Source organism: Oncorhynchus mykiss, chromosome 16, assembly GCF_013265735.2.
Source record: "Oncorhynchus mykiss isolate Arlee chromosome 16, USDA_OmykA_1.1, whole genome shotgun sequence".
Taxonomy (NCBI): domain Eukaryota; kingdom Metazoa; phylum Chordata; class Actinopteri; order Salmoniformes; family Salmonidae; genus Oncorhynchus; species Oncorhynchus mykiss.
The window spans coordinates 9,108,373-9,123,466 of record NC_048580.1 but is presented as its reverse complement, the minus strand read 5'-3'; the positions used below and the strand labels follow the sequence as shown (position 1 = coordinate 9,123,466).

Genomic DNA, 15,094 nt, shown 5'->3' with positions numbered 1-15,094 from the left:
CACACACACACACACACACACACACACTGAGTCAGTGTTATACTGTGTGGGTATACGTGTGTATGTGTTAGCCACATTCAGATTGAGCTTGCATATTCAGCCTACCAGGGGTGATAGGTACTTTTTGTGGTCAGCGCAGGCTGCAAAAGCCCATGTTGCTGCCCACCTTTAGCAGTGGGTTTCTGAGAAGCTCGTCTCCTGACTGTAATTGGTGCGCTGGTTTACTGTGCAAGGGGTTGACCTCCCAACTTCCAAGTTTAATCCTCCTTGTTATATCTCGTGCCATGCTTTTTATGTAAAAGGATTACTGTTGTGGACATTTCCATGCCTAATGCAAATCAACCATGTACATGATTTACATGTAATTGTCATTCCTAATCCACAAATAACAGGACATAGCCATTTGTTTTTGGGGGGTTTGTTTGTCTGTTTATGCATGTGTTTTGTTTGTGTGTGCATGCGAGAGAGAAAGAGAGAGATGAAGAAACAGAAAGTCACAGCAACCATCTTCAACAGGAAATGATACCTTCCTGCTAAGTGACAGCTCGGCCCCACTCTGCACTACTCTCTTGTATAACCTCTCACTGCCTCCCATTCCTTTAAACACAGCAGAAAACCTTCAGCCACACAGCCTCAGCAGAGAAGGGTATTTGGCTGTTCATCCACCTCAACCATGATGCCAAGCCAGGATGGGTTGTCCACAATCGGAGACAACCTGCTGCAACCTCCCGACCAGGCAAGTACCAAACTTTGTCATGTTACAAATAAGTTAATTTAATACAGTGAGGTCCAAAAGTGACCATTTTGCTCTGCACTCCAGAACATTTGGATTTCATATCGATAGAACCGTTTACAAATTACATCAGTTTTTGTACATAGTCCCCCTCGTTTTAGGGAAACAAAAGTATTTGGACAAATTCACTTCGATTGTATTAAAGTAGTGAAAGGTTTAGTATTAGTAGAATTTGTCCAATTACTTTTGGTTCCCTAAAATGGGGGACTATCTACAAAAAGTGTTGTAATTTCAACGGTTCAGCCAATATGGATGAAAATACCTTAAAATTAAAGCTGACTAACTGCACTTTAACCTCATAGTCATTGTATAATTTCATATCCAGTGCTGGAGTACAGACCCAAAACAACAACAACAATTGTCACTGTACAAATACCTCTGCACCTCACTGTATGTTTTTTCTAATTTGTCTGTAATAAGGATCAAAATAGATCCACGGCATTCCTCTTCTGTGAAACACATTCATCGTATTGGTATTGGCCCAATTTATTAGGAAGGGGTTCAATTACATGTTGCCACTATGGACATCATCAGGTTCCAATGTGTGTGTATGTGTTGGGGGTTTGATGCCCTCTCGGATAACAGTTTGGGATGATGGCCTCAACAAAAAAAAAACGGATGCTGAGGTCAAATCGGTTTGCGAAACTTTATTTTCACCATCGGTGAAATGCTCTTCTGTTTTGAGTGACTTGAACATATCTTTGTATTGAGCCGAAAATGTGTCATGATCATTGATGTTTTGATAAGACTAACTGACTGACTGTTGTCTATTATGATTGTACTCGTTCTGTGAGGGTTACATGCAGTCCATTTGGTATTCTAAGATAAGATCCCACTTGGCTAAAAACTGGTTCAATCGACGTTGTTTCCACAGTCCACATAAAAATGTGATGACATTGAATCAACATGGAAAACTCATTGGATTTTAAAAAGTCCTCAACGTCAGGGAATTTAGTATGTTTTTCCCAAAACTTTTAACCTAAATCTAATGACATTGTGACAATTTTGGTTGATTTCACATTGAATTAGTTAGTTAACAACTTAACCAAAATTCAATCAAGAATAGACGTTGAAATGATGTCTGTGACCATGAATCATACTTCGGCATGATCAGTGTTTCGGGAAATCAGACGACACCGAGGGAGGTGTTTTCACTTCTCATAGAAGAACGGCAGACGAGAAATCCATAGTTTTGATACCCGCATGTCTGTGAGTGCATGTGTGTGTGTGTATATGTGTATGCATTCCTGTTTTATCTGTGTCCTTGTCAGATCTTTCTTATCCTGTCCTATATTTTTTGTTCTGAAACTGGAGACGAGTAGTTCCCTTATTGCCTCACATGAGGAAGTCCCTGACCTAACTAGTGTCACCCTGCTATTTGCATGAGATATTTCCACATTAAAAACACAGACATTTCTCAAGCTCCCCACTGTTGCACTGTTGATATGTCACAGCAAGTACCGTTGGCCCGTCTATAGTGTAGGGCCACGGGTTTCCTGACCACCAGTGGCTAAACTGGGTTGTTTCTCTTCCACATACAGGCTCGCGGCTCAACCAGGAACAGACAGAGACAGGTACAGTGAGCAGAACCTCTCCACTTCAACAACATATTTGAAATATGCCAGAAATATGAATGCTATTTTGCCATACCTGTTTCCCACAAACAAGGGTTACTGTATAAAGGTATTGTGTGTAACTGCCCGCCTCCTCCCCCTCCTTCTCAGAGCTCCCCTGCCCGTAAACTGGGGATGACCAGGAGACAGAAGGACAAGAGGGTAGGTCCAGCTCCTATTTTCTCCACATAAGGACTAATGTTGTTAACAAGCAGTATGAGCCAAAGCCTGATGCAATAAATATCATAATCAATGAAGCCGTGTCTTGTTTGTATCTGCCGTGATCAAATAAACTACTAAGTAGGCTCGTACACAATAACTTCACCAACTGTGACTTTGTGACTTCAGCACTTCCTGAATTAAGAACCCACAGTAGATAACAGGATGGGGATGTACTTTCAGGACTTTAAAGAGAATGAGAACCCAGAAGAGAAGGAGAAGAGACACAAGGAGCAAGAGGTATCATCGCTATAACAGAATAATTCTGCTCGTTTTCATAGACTTTTTAGAGGTGTCAGCGCTGTAACATAAGTATTCTGCTCATTTTCATAGACTTTTTAGCTACAGGAGGTGGCACATTAGTATGTTGTTTAAGAGACCCTATTAAAGGTTGATGTTTGTTGCCCCCCCCCCCCCCCCCCCCCCCCCCCAGCTCAAGCCGCTGTATAAAGAGCTGCTGTACACCATCATCCATAAGCTGGGGAAGCCAGCCTCAGCAGAGGTCTTCACTGATAACCAGCTGCACCAATACATCAGAGAGGTGACAACCAAACACTCTCAACTTACTCTATTCTAACCCTCTCACAGACATGACATCCAACCAAACACTCTCAACTTACTCTATTCTAACCCTCTCACAGACATGACATCCAACCAAACACTCTCAACTTACTCTATTCTAACCCTCTCACAGACATGACATCTAACCAAACACTCTCAACTTACTCTATCCTAAACCTCTCACTGACATGACATCCAACCAAACACTCTCAACTTACTCTATTCTAACCCTCTCACAGACATGACATCTAACCAAACACTCTCAACTTACTCTATCCTAAACCTCTCACTGACCAAATGTGTTCTGATTATTTTATTGTCCAAATACTAATACAGTACCTTGTTCTTGTTGCTATCAAACTACCCCTCCCCCTTCAGGCTTTCTCTATGGCAGAGGATGAACACCAGAGTCTGACAGAGAGGGTTCAGAACACAGAGGTGAGTACGCAGAGGAGTTTCATACTTCTAGGAGAAGACATTTGACCCAGCAGTATTTACCTATACAGCATCTAAGGGGGTTATGTCCACAGGAGGTTGGTGGCATCTTAATTGGGGACAACGGGACTGTGGTAATGACTGGAACGGAATCAGTAGAATGGTATCAAATACATCAAACACATTGGTTTCCATGGTTTCCAGGTGTTTGATGCCATTCCATTTGCTCCGTTCCAGCCATTATTATGAGCTGTTCTCCCCTCAGCAGCCTCCACTGGTTCTGTCATACGAAGTCTGAGTCTTGTCCACAGCCTCCAGTCTACTGTCTGATGGCCACTGTGAAGGAAGCCAAGGGCATCCTGGGAAAAGACATCAGTGGTACGTCATACTTCAGATCTGTGAACACAATCAAATGTACTTCAACTACTTTGGTTATCTGGAGGTGGCCAAGAAAGGGATTTAGGTTGGTCCGTTTAGGAACCGCAGATCTAGCAGTTGTGGTCTGTGAATCCTCCGGTGTGATATGTTGTCCCCAGGTTTCAGTGACCCATACTGCTTGCTGACCATCCTGGAGGATGAGAAGGAGAGCAAGACACGACGGTCCAGATCTAAACCCCGTAAAGCCGTGGTGAAGGACGCCGTCTCAGACGAGGAGGTTTACACGACAGAAACCAAGAAACAGACCCTCAACCCCATCTGGAACCAAACCTTCATACTGTGCGTGAAGGAACATTTAGATAGGTTCTATGTTCTATGTTCTATTTGTTATTTCATTAGGATCCCCATTAGCTGTTGCAAAAGCTGCAGCTACTCTTCCTGGGGTCCAACACAAAACATGAAACATGACATCATACAGAACATCAATAGACGAGAACAGCTCAAGGACAGAACTACATACATTTAAAAATGACACAAGTAGCCTACATATCAATACATACACACAAACTATCTAGTTCAAATAGGGATGAGGCGCTGTGCCGTGAGGTGTTGCTCTATCTGTTACATACATAGAACACACCTATGAGTTTACATAGGGTGCCTTGAAATAGCCTGGTCCCAGTTTGTACAGCCTTGAACGTCCTGATAGCCTGGTCCCAGATCAGTTTGTACCGCCTTGGTCGTCCTGATAGCCTGGTCTCAGATCAGTTTGTACCGCCTTGAACGTCCTGATAGCCTGGTCCCAGATCAGTTTGTACCGCCTTGAACGTCCTGATAGCCTGGTCCCAGATCAGTTTGTACCGTCTTGAACGTCCTGATAGCCTGGTCCCAGATCAGTTTGTACCGTCTTGAACGTCCCGTTAGCCTGGTCCCAGATCAGTTTGTACCGCCTTGAACGTCCTGTTAGCCTGGTCCCAGATCAGTTTGTACCGCCTTGAACGTCCTGTTAGCCTGGTCCCAGATCAGTTTGTACTGCCTTGAACGTCCTGTTAGCCTGGTCCCAGATCAGTTTGTACCGCCTTGAACGTCCCGTTAGCCTGGTCCCAGATCAGTTTGTACTGCCTTGAACGTCCTGTTAGCCTGGTCCCAGATCAGTTTGTACTGCCTTGAACGTCCTGTTAGCCTGGTCCCAGATCAGTTTGTACCGCCTTGAACGTCCTGATAAAGTGAACACTGAAGCTACTCATGTAGTGTCTTTTATTTGTATTTCAGTTTATTATTATTATTTTAGGGTGTAGATCAGCTTTAATAGTGCAGATAGATTGTGGCTTCTATCAATGTAATTGTCTGCATCATTTACAATCCATTTTTTGTAAATATATTTATTATTTTAAATATATTAAGTGTCTTTCATGAAGATTATAAACCTCTCTCTTCCCCTGGGCTGGTAGGGAGTTTGAAGAAACTGACGGGGCCAGCTTTCACATGGAGATGTGGTGAGTAACCAGTAGTCTACTGTTTGTCAGTCGGCTTGAAGGAAAAGAAACCAACAGAAAATATTTTTCCATATTAATGTCTGATCAATCTCTCTCTCGTAGGGACAGGGATGAGGAGGTGTCTCTGGCACAGAAGCTTGAAGAGATCAGAACCAACTTCCATGGACTGAGGAGGTAGAGCTCACACACACATACACGCACGCACGCACACACACACACACACACACACACACACACACACACACACACACACACACACACACACACACACACACACACACACACACACACACACACACACACACACACACACACACACACACACACACACACACACACACACACACAATATCCCAATGTTGATTGCTTATGTTCCCATTCAGGATGATCAAGGATGCTAAGAAATTAAAAGGCCAGGATGATTTCTTGGGAAACATTGTTCTGAGACTGAAGGTAAAGCAGTTTCTACACACACGCTCACCCACCATGATGCTCATCAAGTAACGCTCCCAATTTGTGTGTGTGTGAAGGACCTGCATTGTACAGAGGATAACTGGTATGTCCTGGAGCCTAGAACAGAGACGTATCCAGATCGGGGCCAGTGTCATCTGCAGCTCAAATTCACCCACAAAGAGGTATGGAGCTCAAGTCCCTCTACAGCTCTCTAGTAGCACATGATGTTACAACATAATGTAATGAACACATAAAACCAACCATGTCAATTTAAATATATGGTCAGACTGATATGAGAAACGCCCAAAGAGCAGGGTGGTTTTTCCTCTAACAGAAACTTTGAGATTTTTTGTGAGAGTTGATCTAGTTTGTGATCTACTGGATGACAAAGAAACATACTCATTACAATGTGTTTCTCTGTGACAGAGAGACGGGACATTGAGTGCAGGTCGTAGTGCCTACGTCAACTACTGTGGGATCCTACAGCAGTTTGTCCAGTCACACATCTCTAGGCAACAGGTAACAGTTTGTCCAGTCACACATCTCTGAGCAACAGGTAACAGTTTGTCGAGTCACACATCTCTAGGCAACAGGTAACAGTTTGTCCAGTCACACATCTCTGGGCAACAGGTAACAGTTTGTCCAGTCACACATCTCTATGCAACATGTAATAAACAGTTCAGTTTGAACATCTGACAGTCATACATGTACATCGAGTGGTTCATCTGTGAAGGCAATACACCTCTCTCTCCCCCAGGGTAGTAAACATCTAGTGGTTCATCTGTGAAGGCAATACACCTCTCTCTCCCCCAGGGTAGTATACATCTAGTGGTTCATCTGTGAAGGCAATACACCTCTCTCTCCCCCAGGGTAGTGGTCCGTGGAAAGGAGACTTGTGTGGGGAAGGACAGACCCTGTTGGAACTATACGCCACTCAGAATGACCTCTCACCTTTCCTGCAGGATCTGGCGTAAGTACCACACACTCAACACACACACACACACACACACACACACACACACACACGCACACGCACACGCACACGCACACGCACACACTCACGTACACGTTGACATATGTCTTACAGGAAGTGGGTGGCCTACAGTAAACTTTACCAGAGTTTAGAGGTGGACTCCTCACTGCTACTGCAGCAGCTGACCAGTATAGAGTACCACTGGCACCAACAGGAGCTGCCCTACCAACAGGTAAAACAGTTCTTCCTTTCCTTATTTGACATATTATACTCTGTATATTATTTACTAATGAAATAAACACATGGACATACGTGCAGAAACAGGAGCTAGGGGACTCTCTCCATGGTTTCCTGCAGTACGGACTGTGTCTTGTGGCCAAATACAGAGACATCTTTCCCCCAACGCAGGACGCTAACCCTCGCCTACACACACTACTCAGGTACCCTGCTGCGAGTGTGTGTGTGTGTGTGTGTGTGTGTGTGTGTGTGTGTGTGTGCGTGTGTGTGTGTGCGTGTGTGCGTGTGCGTGCATGTGTGTCATATAGTATGTGTTTGAAACACATCTGATGAACAAACTGTGTGTTTTAGAATCCTGTCCCAGATATGTAAGACGCGGGCGTTTCAGAAGCTGAACCCGGCTCAGTTTGACCTGCACGACGAGGTCAATGACGCGGTGCACGTGAGTACATATCGAAAGACCACTTTTAAAGACTACAGTTAATATGGTATGAACTATCTGTTAAACGATCCACGGAGCTATGTTACTCTGTTGGACTGAAAGTCTTTGTTTTCCTCAGTCTGGTACACAGGAGTGGTTCTCCATTAAGAAGGGATTACACCAGCCCATGACCAAGGTAGGCTGCAGACAAACAAAGAGACCCCTCACACACATATCACATTCAAAAGAACATCAAGCATTTATTTACCCACATTCTGTAACTTTATCTCTCTTTCCATCCCCACCCTCCCCTTACCAGGACATGACAGAGACCGTGAGTGCCCTCTCGAAGCTGATAGGTGAAGTGCAGGAGGACATCAAGCACAACAAGGACAGCTGGAATAGAGTGTTTGTCAGGTAGGAGACACACAGTAGGAGACACACAGAACGACTGTATGGAGGGAGGTCACATTAGAGGGTTTATCAGGTAGGAGACAGACGACCACACAGAACGACTGTATGGAGGGAGGTCACATTATCTGTCTTGAATACGAAGAAGGTCTGACTGTTAATCACATGAATGGACTTGAATGGGTTTCTCTCTCTCTGTGTAGTGCTGTGCAGGTTGATGTGTTCACTATAGTCTACCAAAAGCTGGACTCCCTGGTAAGTGACTGTGAAAGATAACTGCATTACTCCCTACCTCTCTTACTCCCTCTCTCCACTGTGTAACTCACTGCTTCTCTCTCTCTCTGTCTCTGTGTCTCTCTCTCTCTCTCTCTCTCTCTTAGTTGGCGGGGGAGGTGAGGGATACCCTAAACCAACTGGAGGGTAAGATGGAGCAGAGTCTAGCCAATGGCTTGTTCCCTCTCTACCTGAGTCTACAGGCCATCCACAAAGACAAGGCCTTCCTACAGAAAAGGTCAGAGGTTACTCCCTTATACTACCTACTCAGTAGCAACAAACCCTGTTAGCTGCATGCATGCAAGTCCGCACTCAACTTTCTGCTGTTTTCCCCTTCAGTTAACACTATCAACATTTTGCTCAACTGTGGGAATTGTAATTGTAATATACCGAAACAAAATAAACTATGCTAGATTTAGTATGCAAAACTAACTATTCCATTGGCAAGCACGACTCAGGCCCGTACACAGACGGGGGGTCATAACCAACCAGAGCTGAAGGAGGCCTATATGCAAATAGCGATGGCCAAATATGTATCTGTGCCAGTCACTTTGAACTGGACTGTGTTTATAGCATGAGCGGTCGTGAGTTGATGCGCTTGTTTTGATATCAAAGCAAGAGCTGCATGTAGACAAGTGTGCACATTTGTTCATATCCTTTACTAGTTAGTGAGTTATTAGCCCAGTTATAGATCATTTGTAGTCAGCAATGGGAGAGTGGTTGCTTCCAACAAGAGCACAAAATGTATGCATTTCTAGCTATATTTGAAAAGCCAGTCAGGTATAGAGTTTTTTATGTCTTAAAGGGGCGGTGTTGTATTTTGAGACGGTCTTGAATAAGCTAAGTAGCCAATAGTCAGAGAGAAGCATCATTTGTCTCATTCTCTGTAATAATGGTATGGGAATAATAATGCATTTTATTTTGTGAAGTGATTTCTTCAGTCAGCTCCTTGTCTGAGGGACACGTGGAATAACAGGTTAAAGGTCAAGCCCTGCGTGTTTTTTCTTCTTCAAAAGTCTCATAGAATGTAGGCCTACATTGAACACCACACTGCTACTGTAGGCTGAACGATAGAACAGCTATTTCCATGTTAAAATGTTATGGGATACATTTTTCTCCATTGTTTTTGATGGTCGACCACTCTGGTAGTACTACATTATGATCAAATAGCCACAGTAGGCCACTTGGCAGTTTTCACAGTAAACACTTGACATTTGCTCAGTGACAAAAAAAATTTGAGTGAATGTTGCTCGGTAGTACAAATTACTCCCTTATACTATATACCCAGTACTACATACTACTCCCTGATACATACTCAGTACTTCACATTACTACACTATTTAGAACGGGGGCGGCAGGGTAGCCTAGTGGTTAGAGCGGTGGACTAGCAACCGGAAGGTTGCAAGTTCAAACCCCCGGATCTGCCCCTGAACAGGCTGCTAACCCACTAGGCCGTCATTGAAAATAAGAATTGGTTCTTAACTGACTTGCCTTGTTAAATAAAGGTCAAATAAAAATATACACTGAGTGGACAAAACATTAAGAACACCTTCCAAATATTGAGTTGTACCCTCCCTCCCCTTAGAACAGCTTCAGTTCAACAACACTTATATATTTTTTTCACCCAATGAAAAACACACAATCTATGTCTCAATTGTCCTAAAGGAGTATGGTAGCAGGTACCAGGCGCACCGGTTTGCGTCAAGAACTGTAATGCTCCTGGGTTTTTCACTCTCAACAGTTTCCTGTGTATCAAGAATGGTCCACCACCCAAAGGACATCCAGCCAACTTGACAAAACTGTGGGAAGCATTGGAGTCAACATGGGCCAGCATCTCTGTGGAATGCTTTTGACACCTTGTAGAGTCCATGCCCCGATGAATGGAGGCGGGGGGTGAAACTCAATATTAGGATGGTGTTCCTAATGTTTGGTACACTCAGTGTAGAGCTAAGGCTGTTGCTTTGTTTCAGTGTTAAACTGTTGGAGCTGACTAACTTCCATGAGGGCTTCCGTGAGGCGCTTCCCTATTGGTTGAACAAGGCCTTCAGCACCACTCAGGACAGGGTGGAGAGAGCTGTGCAGGTGGACCAGGTAACATACTGTAATAACATAACACCTAGTGAAGCAGTATAATTAAGCAGTAAGGCCCGACGGGATGTGGTATACGGCCAGTATACCACGGCTAAGGGCAGTTCTTAGGCAGGACGCATCGCAGAGTGGTATATTGGCTATCACAAACCCCCGAGGTGCCTTATTGCTATTACAAACTGGTTACCAACGTAATTAGAGCAGTACAAATAAATATTTTGTCATACCCGTGATATACGGTCTGATATACCACGGCTGTCAGCCAGTCAGCATTCAGGCTCGAACCAGCCCAGTTTATAGAATAGATACCAGGTAATATTTACTGTACACCTTGAAGCTATGTGAGATACTCAACCCGTCCCCCTACCAGGTAATATTTACTGTACACCTTGAAGCTATGTGAGATACTCAACCCGTCCCCCTACCAGGTAATATTTACTGTACACCTTGAAGCTATGTGAGATACTCAACCCGTCCCCCTACCAGGTAATATTTACTGTACACCTTGAAGCTATGTGAGATACTCAACCCGTCCCCCTACCAGGTAATATTTACTGTACACCTTGAAGCTATGTGAGATACTCAACCCGTCCCCCTACCAGGTAATATTTACTGTACACCTTAAAGCTAGTTGAGATACTCAACCCATCCACCCTCTCTTCCCCCAGCTGCAGCCGCTTCAGTCGGGGATGGTGCCCATCAAACACAGCTCATCAGCCGTAGACCTGGTGGCCTGTGTCCAGCCCATCTGTCAGCTGTGGGAGCAGCTCTCCTGGCCAGACCCTGAGGAGGCCTTCATGCTAATGGTCAAACTCACGGAGGTAGTGCATCACAAAAAAATGCATGATCATGCAAATACACATAGTATCTCATCATAATCAGACAAGAACGTGCTCTATCATACTTGGGGCTCCCGAGTGGAGCAGTGGTCTAAGACAAGAAGTGTCACCAGGTACTGACCTGGTTCAAATCCAGGCTGCATCACATCTGGCCGTGATTGGAGTAGTGCACAATTGACCCAGCATTGTCTGGATTTGGCTGGGGTGGGCCGTCATTGTAAATAAGAAGTTGTTCTTAATTGACTTGCCTTCCTTTTGTGTTATGATGATTAGGACTCTATGTATTGGGCTATAAAGGTATAAAATACACACATTTTGGTATACAATTGTTGGTATACAATATTTAGCTAATTTTAATGTGTTCATTAATGTGTTCAGGACGTGTGTAAGATTGTGGTGAACTACTGTCGTATCCTGAAGGAGCGGGTCAGAGAGCTGTCTGAGAACTCTGACCACAGCAGCGCTGTCAACAAGGTGAAGGAAAGAACCCTCCTCCTTCGTATCTCTTCCACTTTCATTCCTCTCTGCTCAATCTTTCTTCCCTCTTGTCCTCTCTATCTCCTTTTCTCTTAACTACATTCAAGTGAATGAATTGTGTTAATTGCCACCTCTGTGTCTCTCAATCTCACCCCTCCTCTCCTCCTCCTCCCTCCCTCCCTCCGCTCCCCTCCCTCCTCCAGCTGTGTGTAGTAGTGAATGACTTGGAACACCTGAGGTCGGTGCTGACCCGCCTGCCCCAGCAGCTCAACTGGGCAGCGCTTCGAGAACGCACACGTCACGTGATAGGGGACCCTCAGTTCCACAACGTGCTCCCCTCGCAGCTGCAGCATGCACAGGGGGTCCTCAGCAGAGAGATACGCTCTGCCTTAGAGACCGTTGGACGGAAGGTAGGAGGAGAGAGGGCTGGAGAGGGTATAGATGGAGCGCAGTCAAAAGAGACTCAGACCATATTGAGAAATTGGCCTATAATCCCATTCTTCAATCTAGAATTTCAAGTCTCTCTGTCTCTTTCTCTCTCTAGCTGAATTCAGACATTGAGACATACGTCCGCAGCATGTCTACTCGACGCAGACTCCCCTCCAAGTCCACTGAAGATGTAAGAAACTGTCATCATTAGCCATTTCCAATTCAGCGATACTGCATTTATAGACAACCATTTCCTTTTGTGTTATGATGATTAGGACTCTATGTATTGGGCTATCATGTCACATTACCTAGACTTGACCCTTTATCTCGAGAAATTAGAATGAAAGCAATAGAGTACCACAGTATGAGTCATAATACCCATAAAACCTAGCGGTCAAACAAGGAAATGGTTCCACTCGTTTTTTTCCATAGAGGATTTTAGAAACACTTAAAAAAGGGTTGTGTTTAGTGAAGGCTCACCCTGGTGTGATGTTTTGACAACCGTGTAAATCTCTCTAGGACAAGCTGACATTTGTCAATACATTCATCGGCCCCAAAATGAAACGCTAATTAGCTGCTAATATGGCTATCATACAGAACTACAAATGCCATGATGCTCTGGATGAGAGTGACGAATCGAGGCAAAGGTAAGAATCTCTGGATTAACGATCTAATATAAACTAAATTTAGGAATTCATAAATTGGCTACATCTGTTTAAATTGACAAATCTGTAAACTGTCTTGGGCAAGTTTTAAATTTTAAATGTCCACAATACCTGTTAGAAACGGTGTCAGGTAGAACCTGCAGGATTTTGTAGTTTTGAACGATGTCTACTTTGATGCTAATTATAATTTTAGAATTTAAGTATAAATAGAGCCGACTATATTGATAAAAGTCACCTTGTCCTATAGAGATTTACATGGTTAACAAAACCTCACACCAGGGTAAGACTTCACAAAACACACAAAACAAAGCCCTTATTATAAGGGTTTCTAAAATCCCCTATGGGAAAAACGATTGGAACCATTTCCTTGTTTGACCGCTAGGTTTTATGGGTATTATGACACTTCCACTGTGTGGCTTTATTGTCTGGTGGTGCTGGACCATCTGACATAAAAAAAATAAAATGGGAGAGTTTGTTAAAAACATTTTATTTAAAAGCTTTTCAAATCCAGGTCATGTGACATGATTGTCAGAAACACAGGGCCCTAGTTTACGATGGCTGATGTAAAACATGTCACTGTACTGCTCCTTACGTTCACCATCCCAGGCTGTGGTTCCTCTGATGAAATATCTGGAGAAAGAGCTGCAGTACATGAATGAGAACCTGGTCCAGGAGAACTTTAACAGGTGGATACACACACACACACACACACACACTCACCTGTGGTTCAACCAGTACTGAGGATGTATTACCCTCGGTGTTCTTAGAGCAGTGGTTTACAAGCTTTTTAAATATTTTAATCTCCCCCTTCCTTCCTTCCTTCCTTCCTTCCTTCCTTCCTTCCTCAGTCTGTTGACTCCATTGTGGACTAACTCCATAAGAACCTTATACCAGGTGGCTACACAGCAGAAACAAGAGGGAGGACTCATGGTGTTCTGTCAACGACTGCAGTACACACTCCAGGTTAGTATAGTACTGCAGTACACACTCCAGGTTAGTATAGTATTGCAGTACACACTCCAGGTCAGTATAGTACTGCAGTACACACTCCGGGTTAGTATAGTACTGCAGTACACACTCCAGGTTAATACTTTTCTTAAAGTACACACTTCAGGACAATTCTGACTGTGTTGCAGTGTCTGGAGCAGTGTTTTTATGCTGAGGGGAACGGACTGCCACTGGAGACCCTACACACAGACGACTACAAAGTGAGTTCATGTTGGTTACATTGCACAGTATATTGTTAGAACTTGGTTCTATAAGGGCCATGTAGAAAAAGGGTGACCTTGTGTTATGAACGCTGTACAATAACCCTCTCTCTTTCTGCGCTCTCCTCAATTCATTCAGACTCTGAAATCTCACTTGACACACAACTCTCTCAACTGCCAGCAGCTCATAGAGAAATTCCTGGATAGGAAAGTATGGGAACAGGTAAGAGTGTATTCTACTTGTGTTGTATAGCAGCGAAAAACCATAGCTATACAGAATACATTGGATTGAATCTGCATTTGTGTAACAGAAAGTTTACAGTGGAGAGAAGTATGGAGCGGTCACACTCATCGCATCCTACAGGAGGTCTGACCTTAGACTTAGAGTGGAAGTGTTGAATGCAGCTAATCTCCTACCCATGGACTCCAACGGTCAGTGGTTTCCTCTCCTTGTCCCTTTTACATCGATACAGATCAAAGCAAAGGACAAGACTGGTCTTCTTAAAGATCTGATATCTCCAGTGTCTCTCTCCCTCCTCTCCAGGTTCCAGTGATCCGTTTGTCCAGTTGTGTCTGGAGCCTCGTCATGTGTTCCCCGAGGTGGAGCCTCGCACCACCCAGATCAAGAACTGTGACCTCAACCCTCTGTTCGACGAGGCCTTCGAGTTGTAAGCCCTATAGCTCCAACTGCTGCCCTTTCCGTCGCTACATTGGTGGCAGCAGATAATCCAAGTCTCTCAGATCTTTGTTGAAAACATGTTAAGAGTTACAACCACCTTTTCCGCTTCAACCTTGTCTCCTACCATTTCCTACCCTCAGGAACTATACAGGTAATCAATCTCTCCCACATCCCCCTCTTTGTCTTCTTCTCCATGTACCCCCCTGCCTCCCTCCGTCAGTATGGTGTCAGTGGAGCAGTGTCAGGCTGCGGGGGCGTGTCTGGTGGTGACCGTGTTGGACTATGACACCCTGAGAACAGACGACTTCGAGGGGGAGGCCTTCCTGGCTTTGAGGGCAGTGCCGGGTGTCGGAGGGGGGCCAGGGCACCAGCCAGACCCTTCCCCGGCCCAGATACGCCTGCCGCTCACGCACCCCAAACCAAACGGTATGATCTGGAATTAAGTT

The 15,094-nt window shown here is 44.4% G+C and overlaps 1 protein-coding gene across 1 annotated transcript in view; it reads left to right on the top strand.

The window, feature by feature from the left end:
• The first annotated feature begins 552 nt into the window (after nt 1-552).
• Nucleotides 553-15,094, top strand: part of LOC110491319 (protein unc-13 homolog D) — a 14,792-nt gene continuing 250 nt past the window's right edge. The window contains exons 1-33 of the mRNA XM_036946100.1: nt 553-736; nt 2,335-2,367; nt 2,518-2,568; nt 2,809-2,865; nt 3,059-3,166; nt 3,565-3,624; nt 3,933-3,999; nt 4,158-4,338; nt 5,451-5,495; nt 5,598-5,669; nt 5,879-5,948; nt 6,026-6,130; nt 6,375-6,467; nt 6,818-6,918; nt 7,036-7,153; nt 7,240-7,361; nt 7,510-7,600; nt 7,719-7,775; nt 7,899-7,996; nt 8,194-8,245; nt 8,371-8,501; nt 10,234-10,354; nt 11,020-11,172; nt 11,569-11,664; nt 11,871-12,077; nt 12,212-12,286; nt 13,368-13,447; nt 13,610-13,724; nt 13,898-13,969; nt 14,109-14,192; nt 14,281-14,401; nt 14,514-14,637; nt 14,869-15,074. Coding sequence (XP_036801995.1) covers nt 674-736; nt 2,335-2,367; nt 2,518-2,568; nt 2,809-2,865; nt 3,059-3,166; nt 3,565-3,624; nt 3,933-3,999; nt 4,158-4,338; nt 5,451-5,495; nt 5,598-5,669; nt 5,879-5,948; nt 6,026-6,130; nt 6,375-6,467; nt 6,818-6,918; nt 7,036-7,153; nt 7,240-7,361; nt 7,510-7,600; nt 7,719-7,775; nt 7,899-7,996; nt 8,194-8,245; nt 8,371-8,501; nt 10,234-10,354; nt 11,020-11,172; nt 11,569-11,664; nt 11,871-12,077; nt 12,212-12,286; nt 13,368-13,447; nt 13,610-13,724; nt 13,898-13,969; nt 14,109-14,192; nt 14,281-14,401; nt 14,514-14,637; nt 14,869-15,074 — 3,229 coding nt within the window. The 5' untranslated portion in view covers nt 553-673. The remainder of the gene's footprint in view (nt 737-2,334; nt 2,368-2,517; nt 2,569-2,808; nt 2,866-3,058; nt 3,167-3,564; nt 3,625-3,932; nt 4,000-4,157; nt 4,339-5,450; nt 5,496-5,597; nt 5,670-5,878; nt 5,949-6,025; nt 6,131-6,374; nt 6,468-6,817; nt 6,919-7,035; nt 7,154-7,239; nt 7,362-7,509; nt 7,601-7,718; nt 7,776-7,898; nt 7,997-8,193; nt 8,246-8,370; nt 8,502-10,233; nt 10,355-11,019; nt 11,173-11,568; nt 11,665-11,870; nt 12,078-12,211; nt 12,287-13,367; nt 13,448-13,609; nt 13,725-13,897; nt 13,970-14,108; nt 14,193-14,280; nt 14,402-14,513; nt 14,638-14,868; nt 15,075-15,094) is intronic.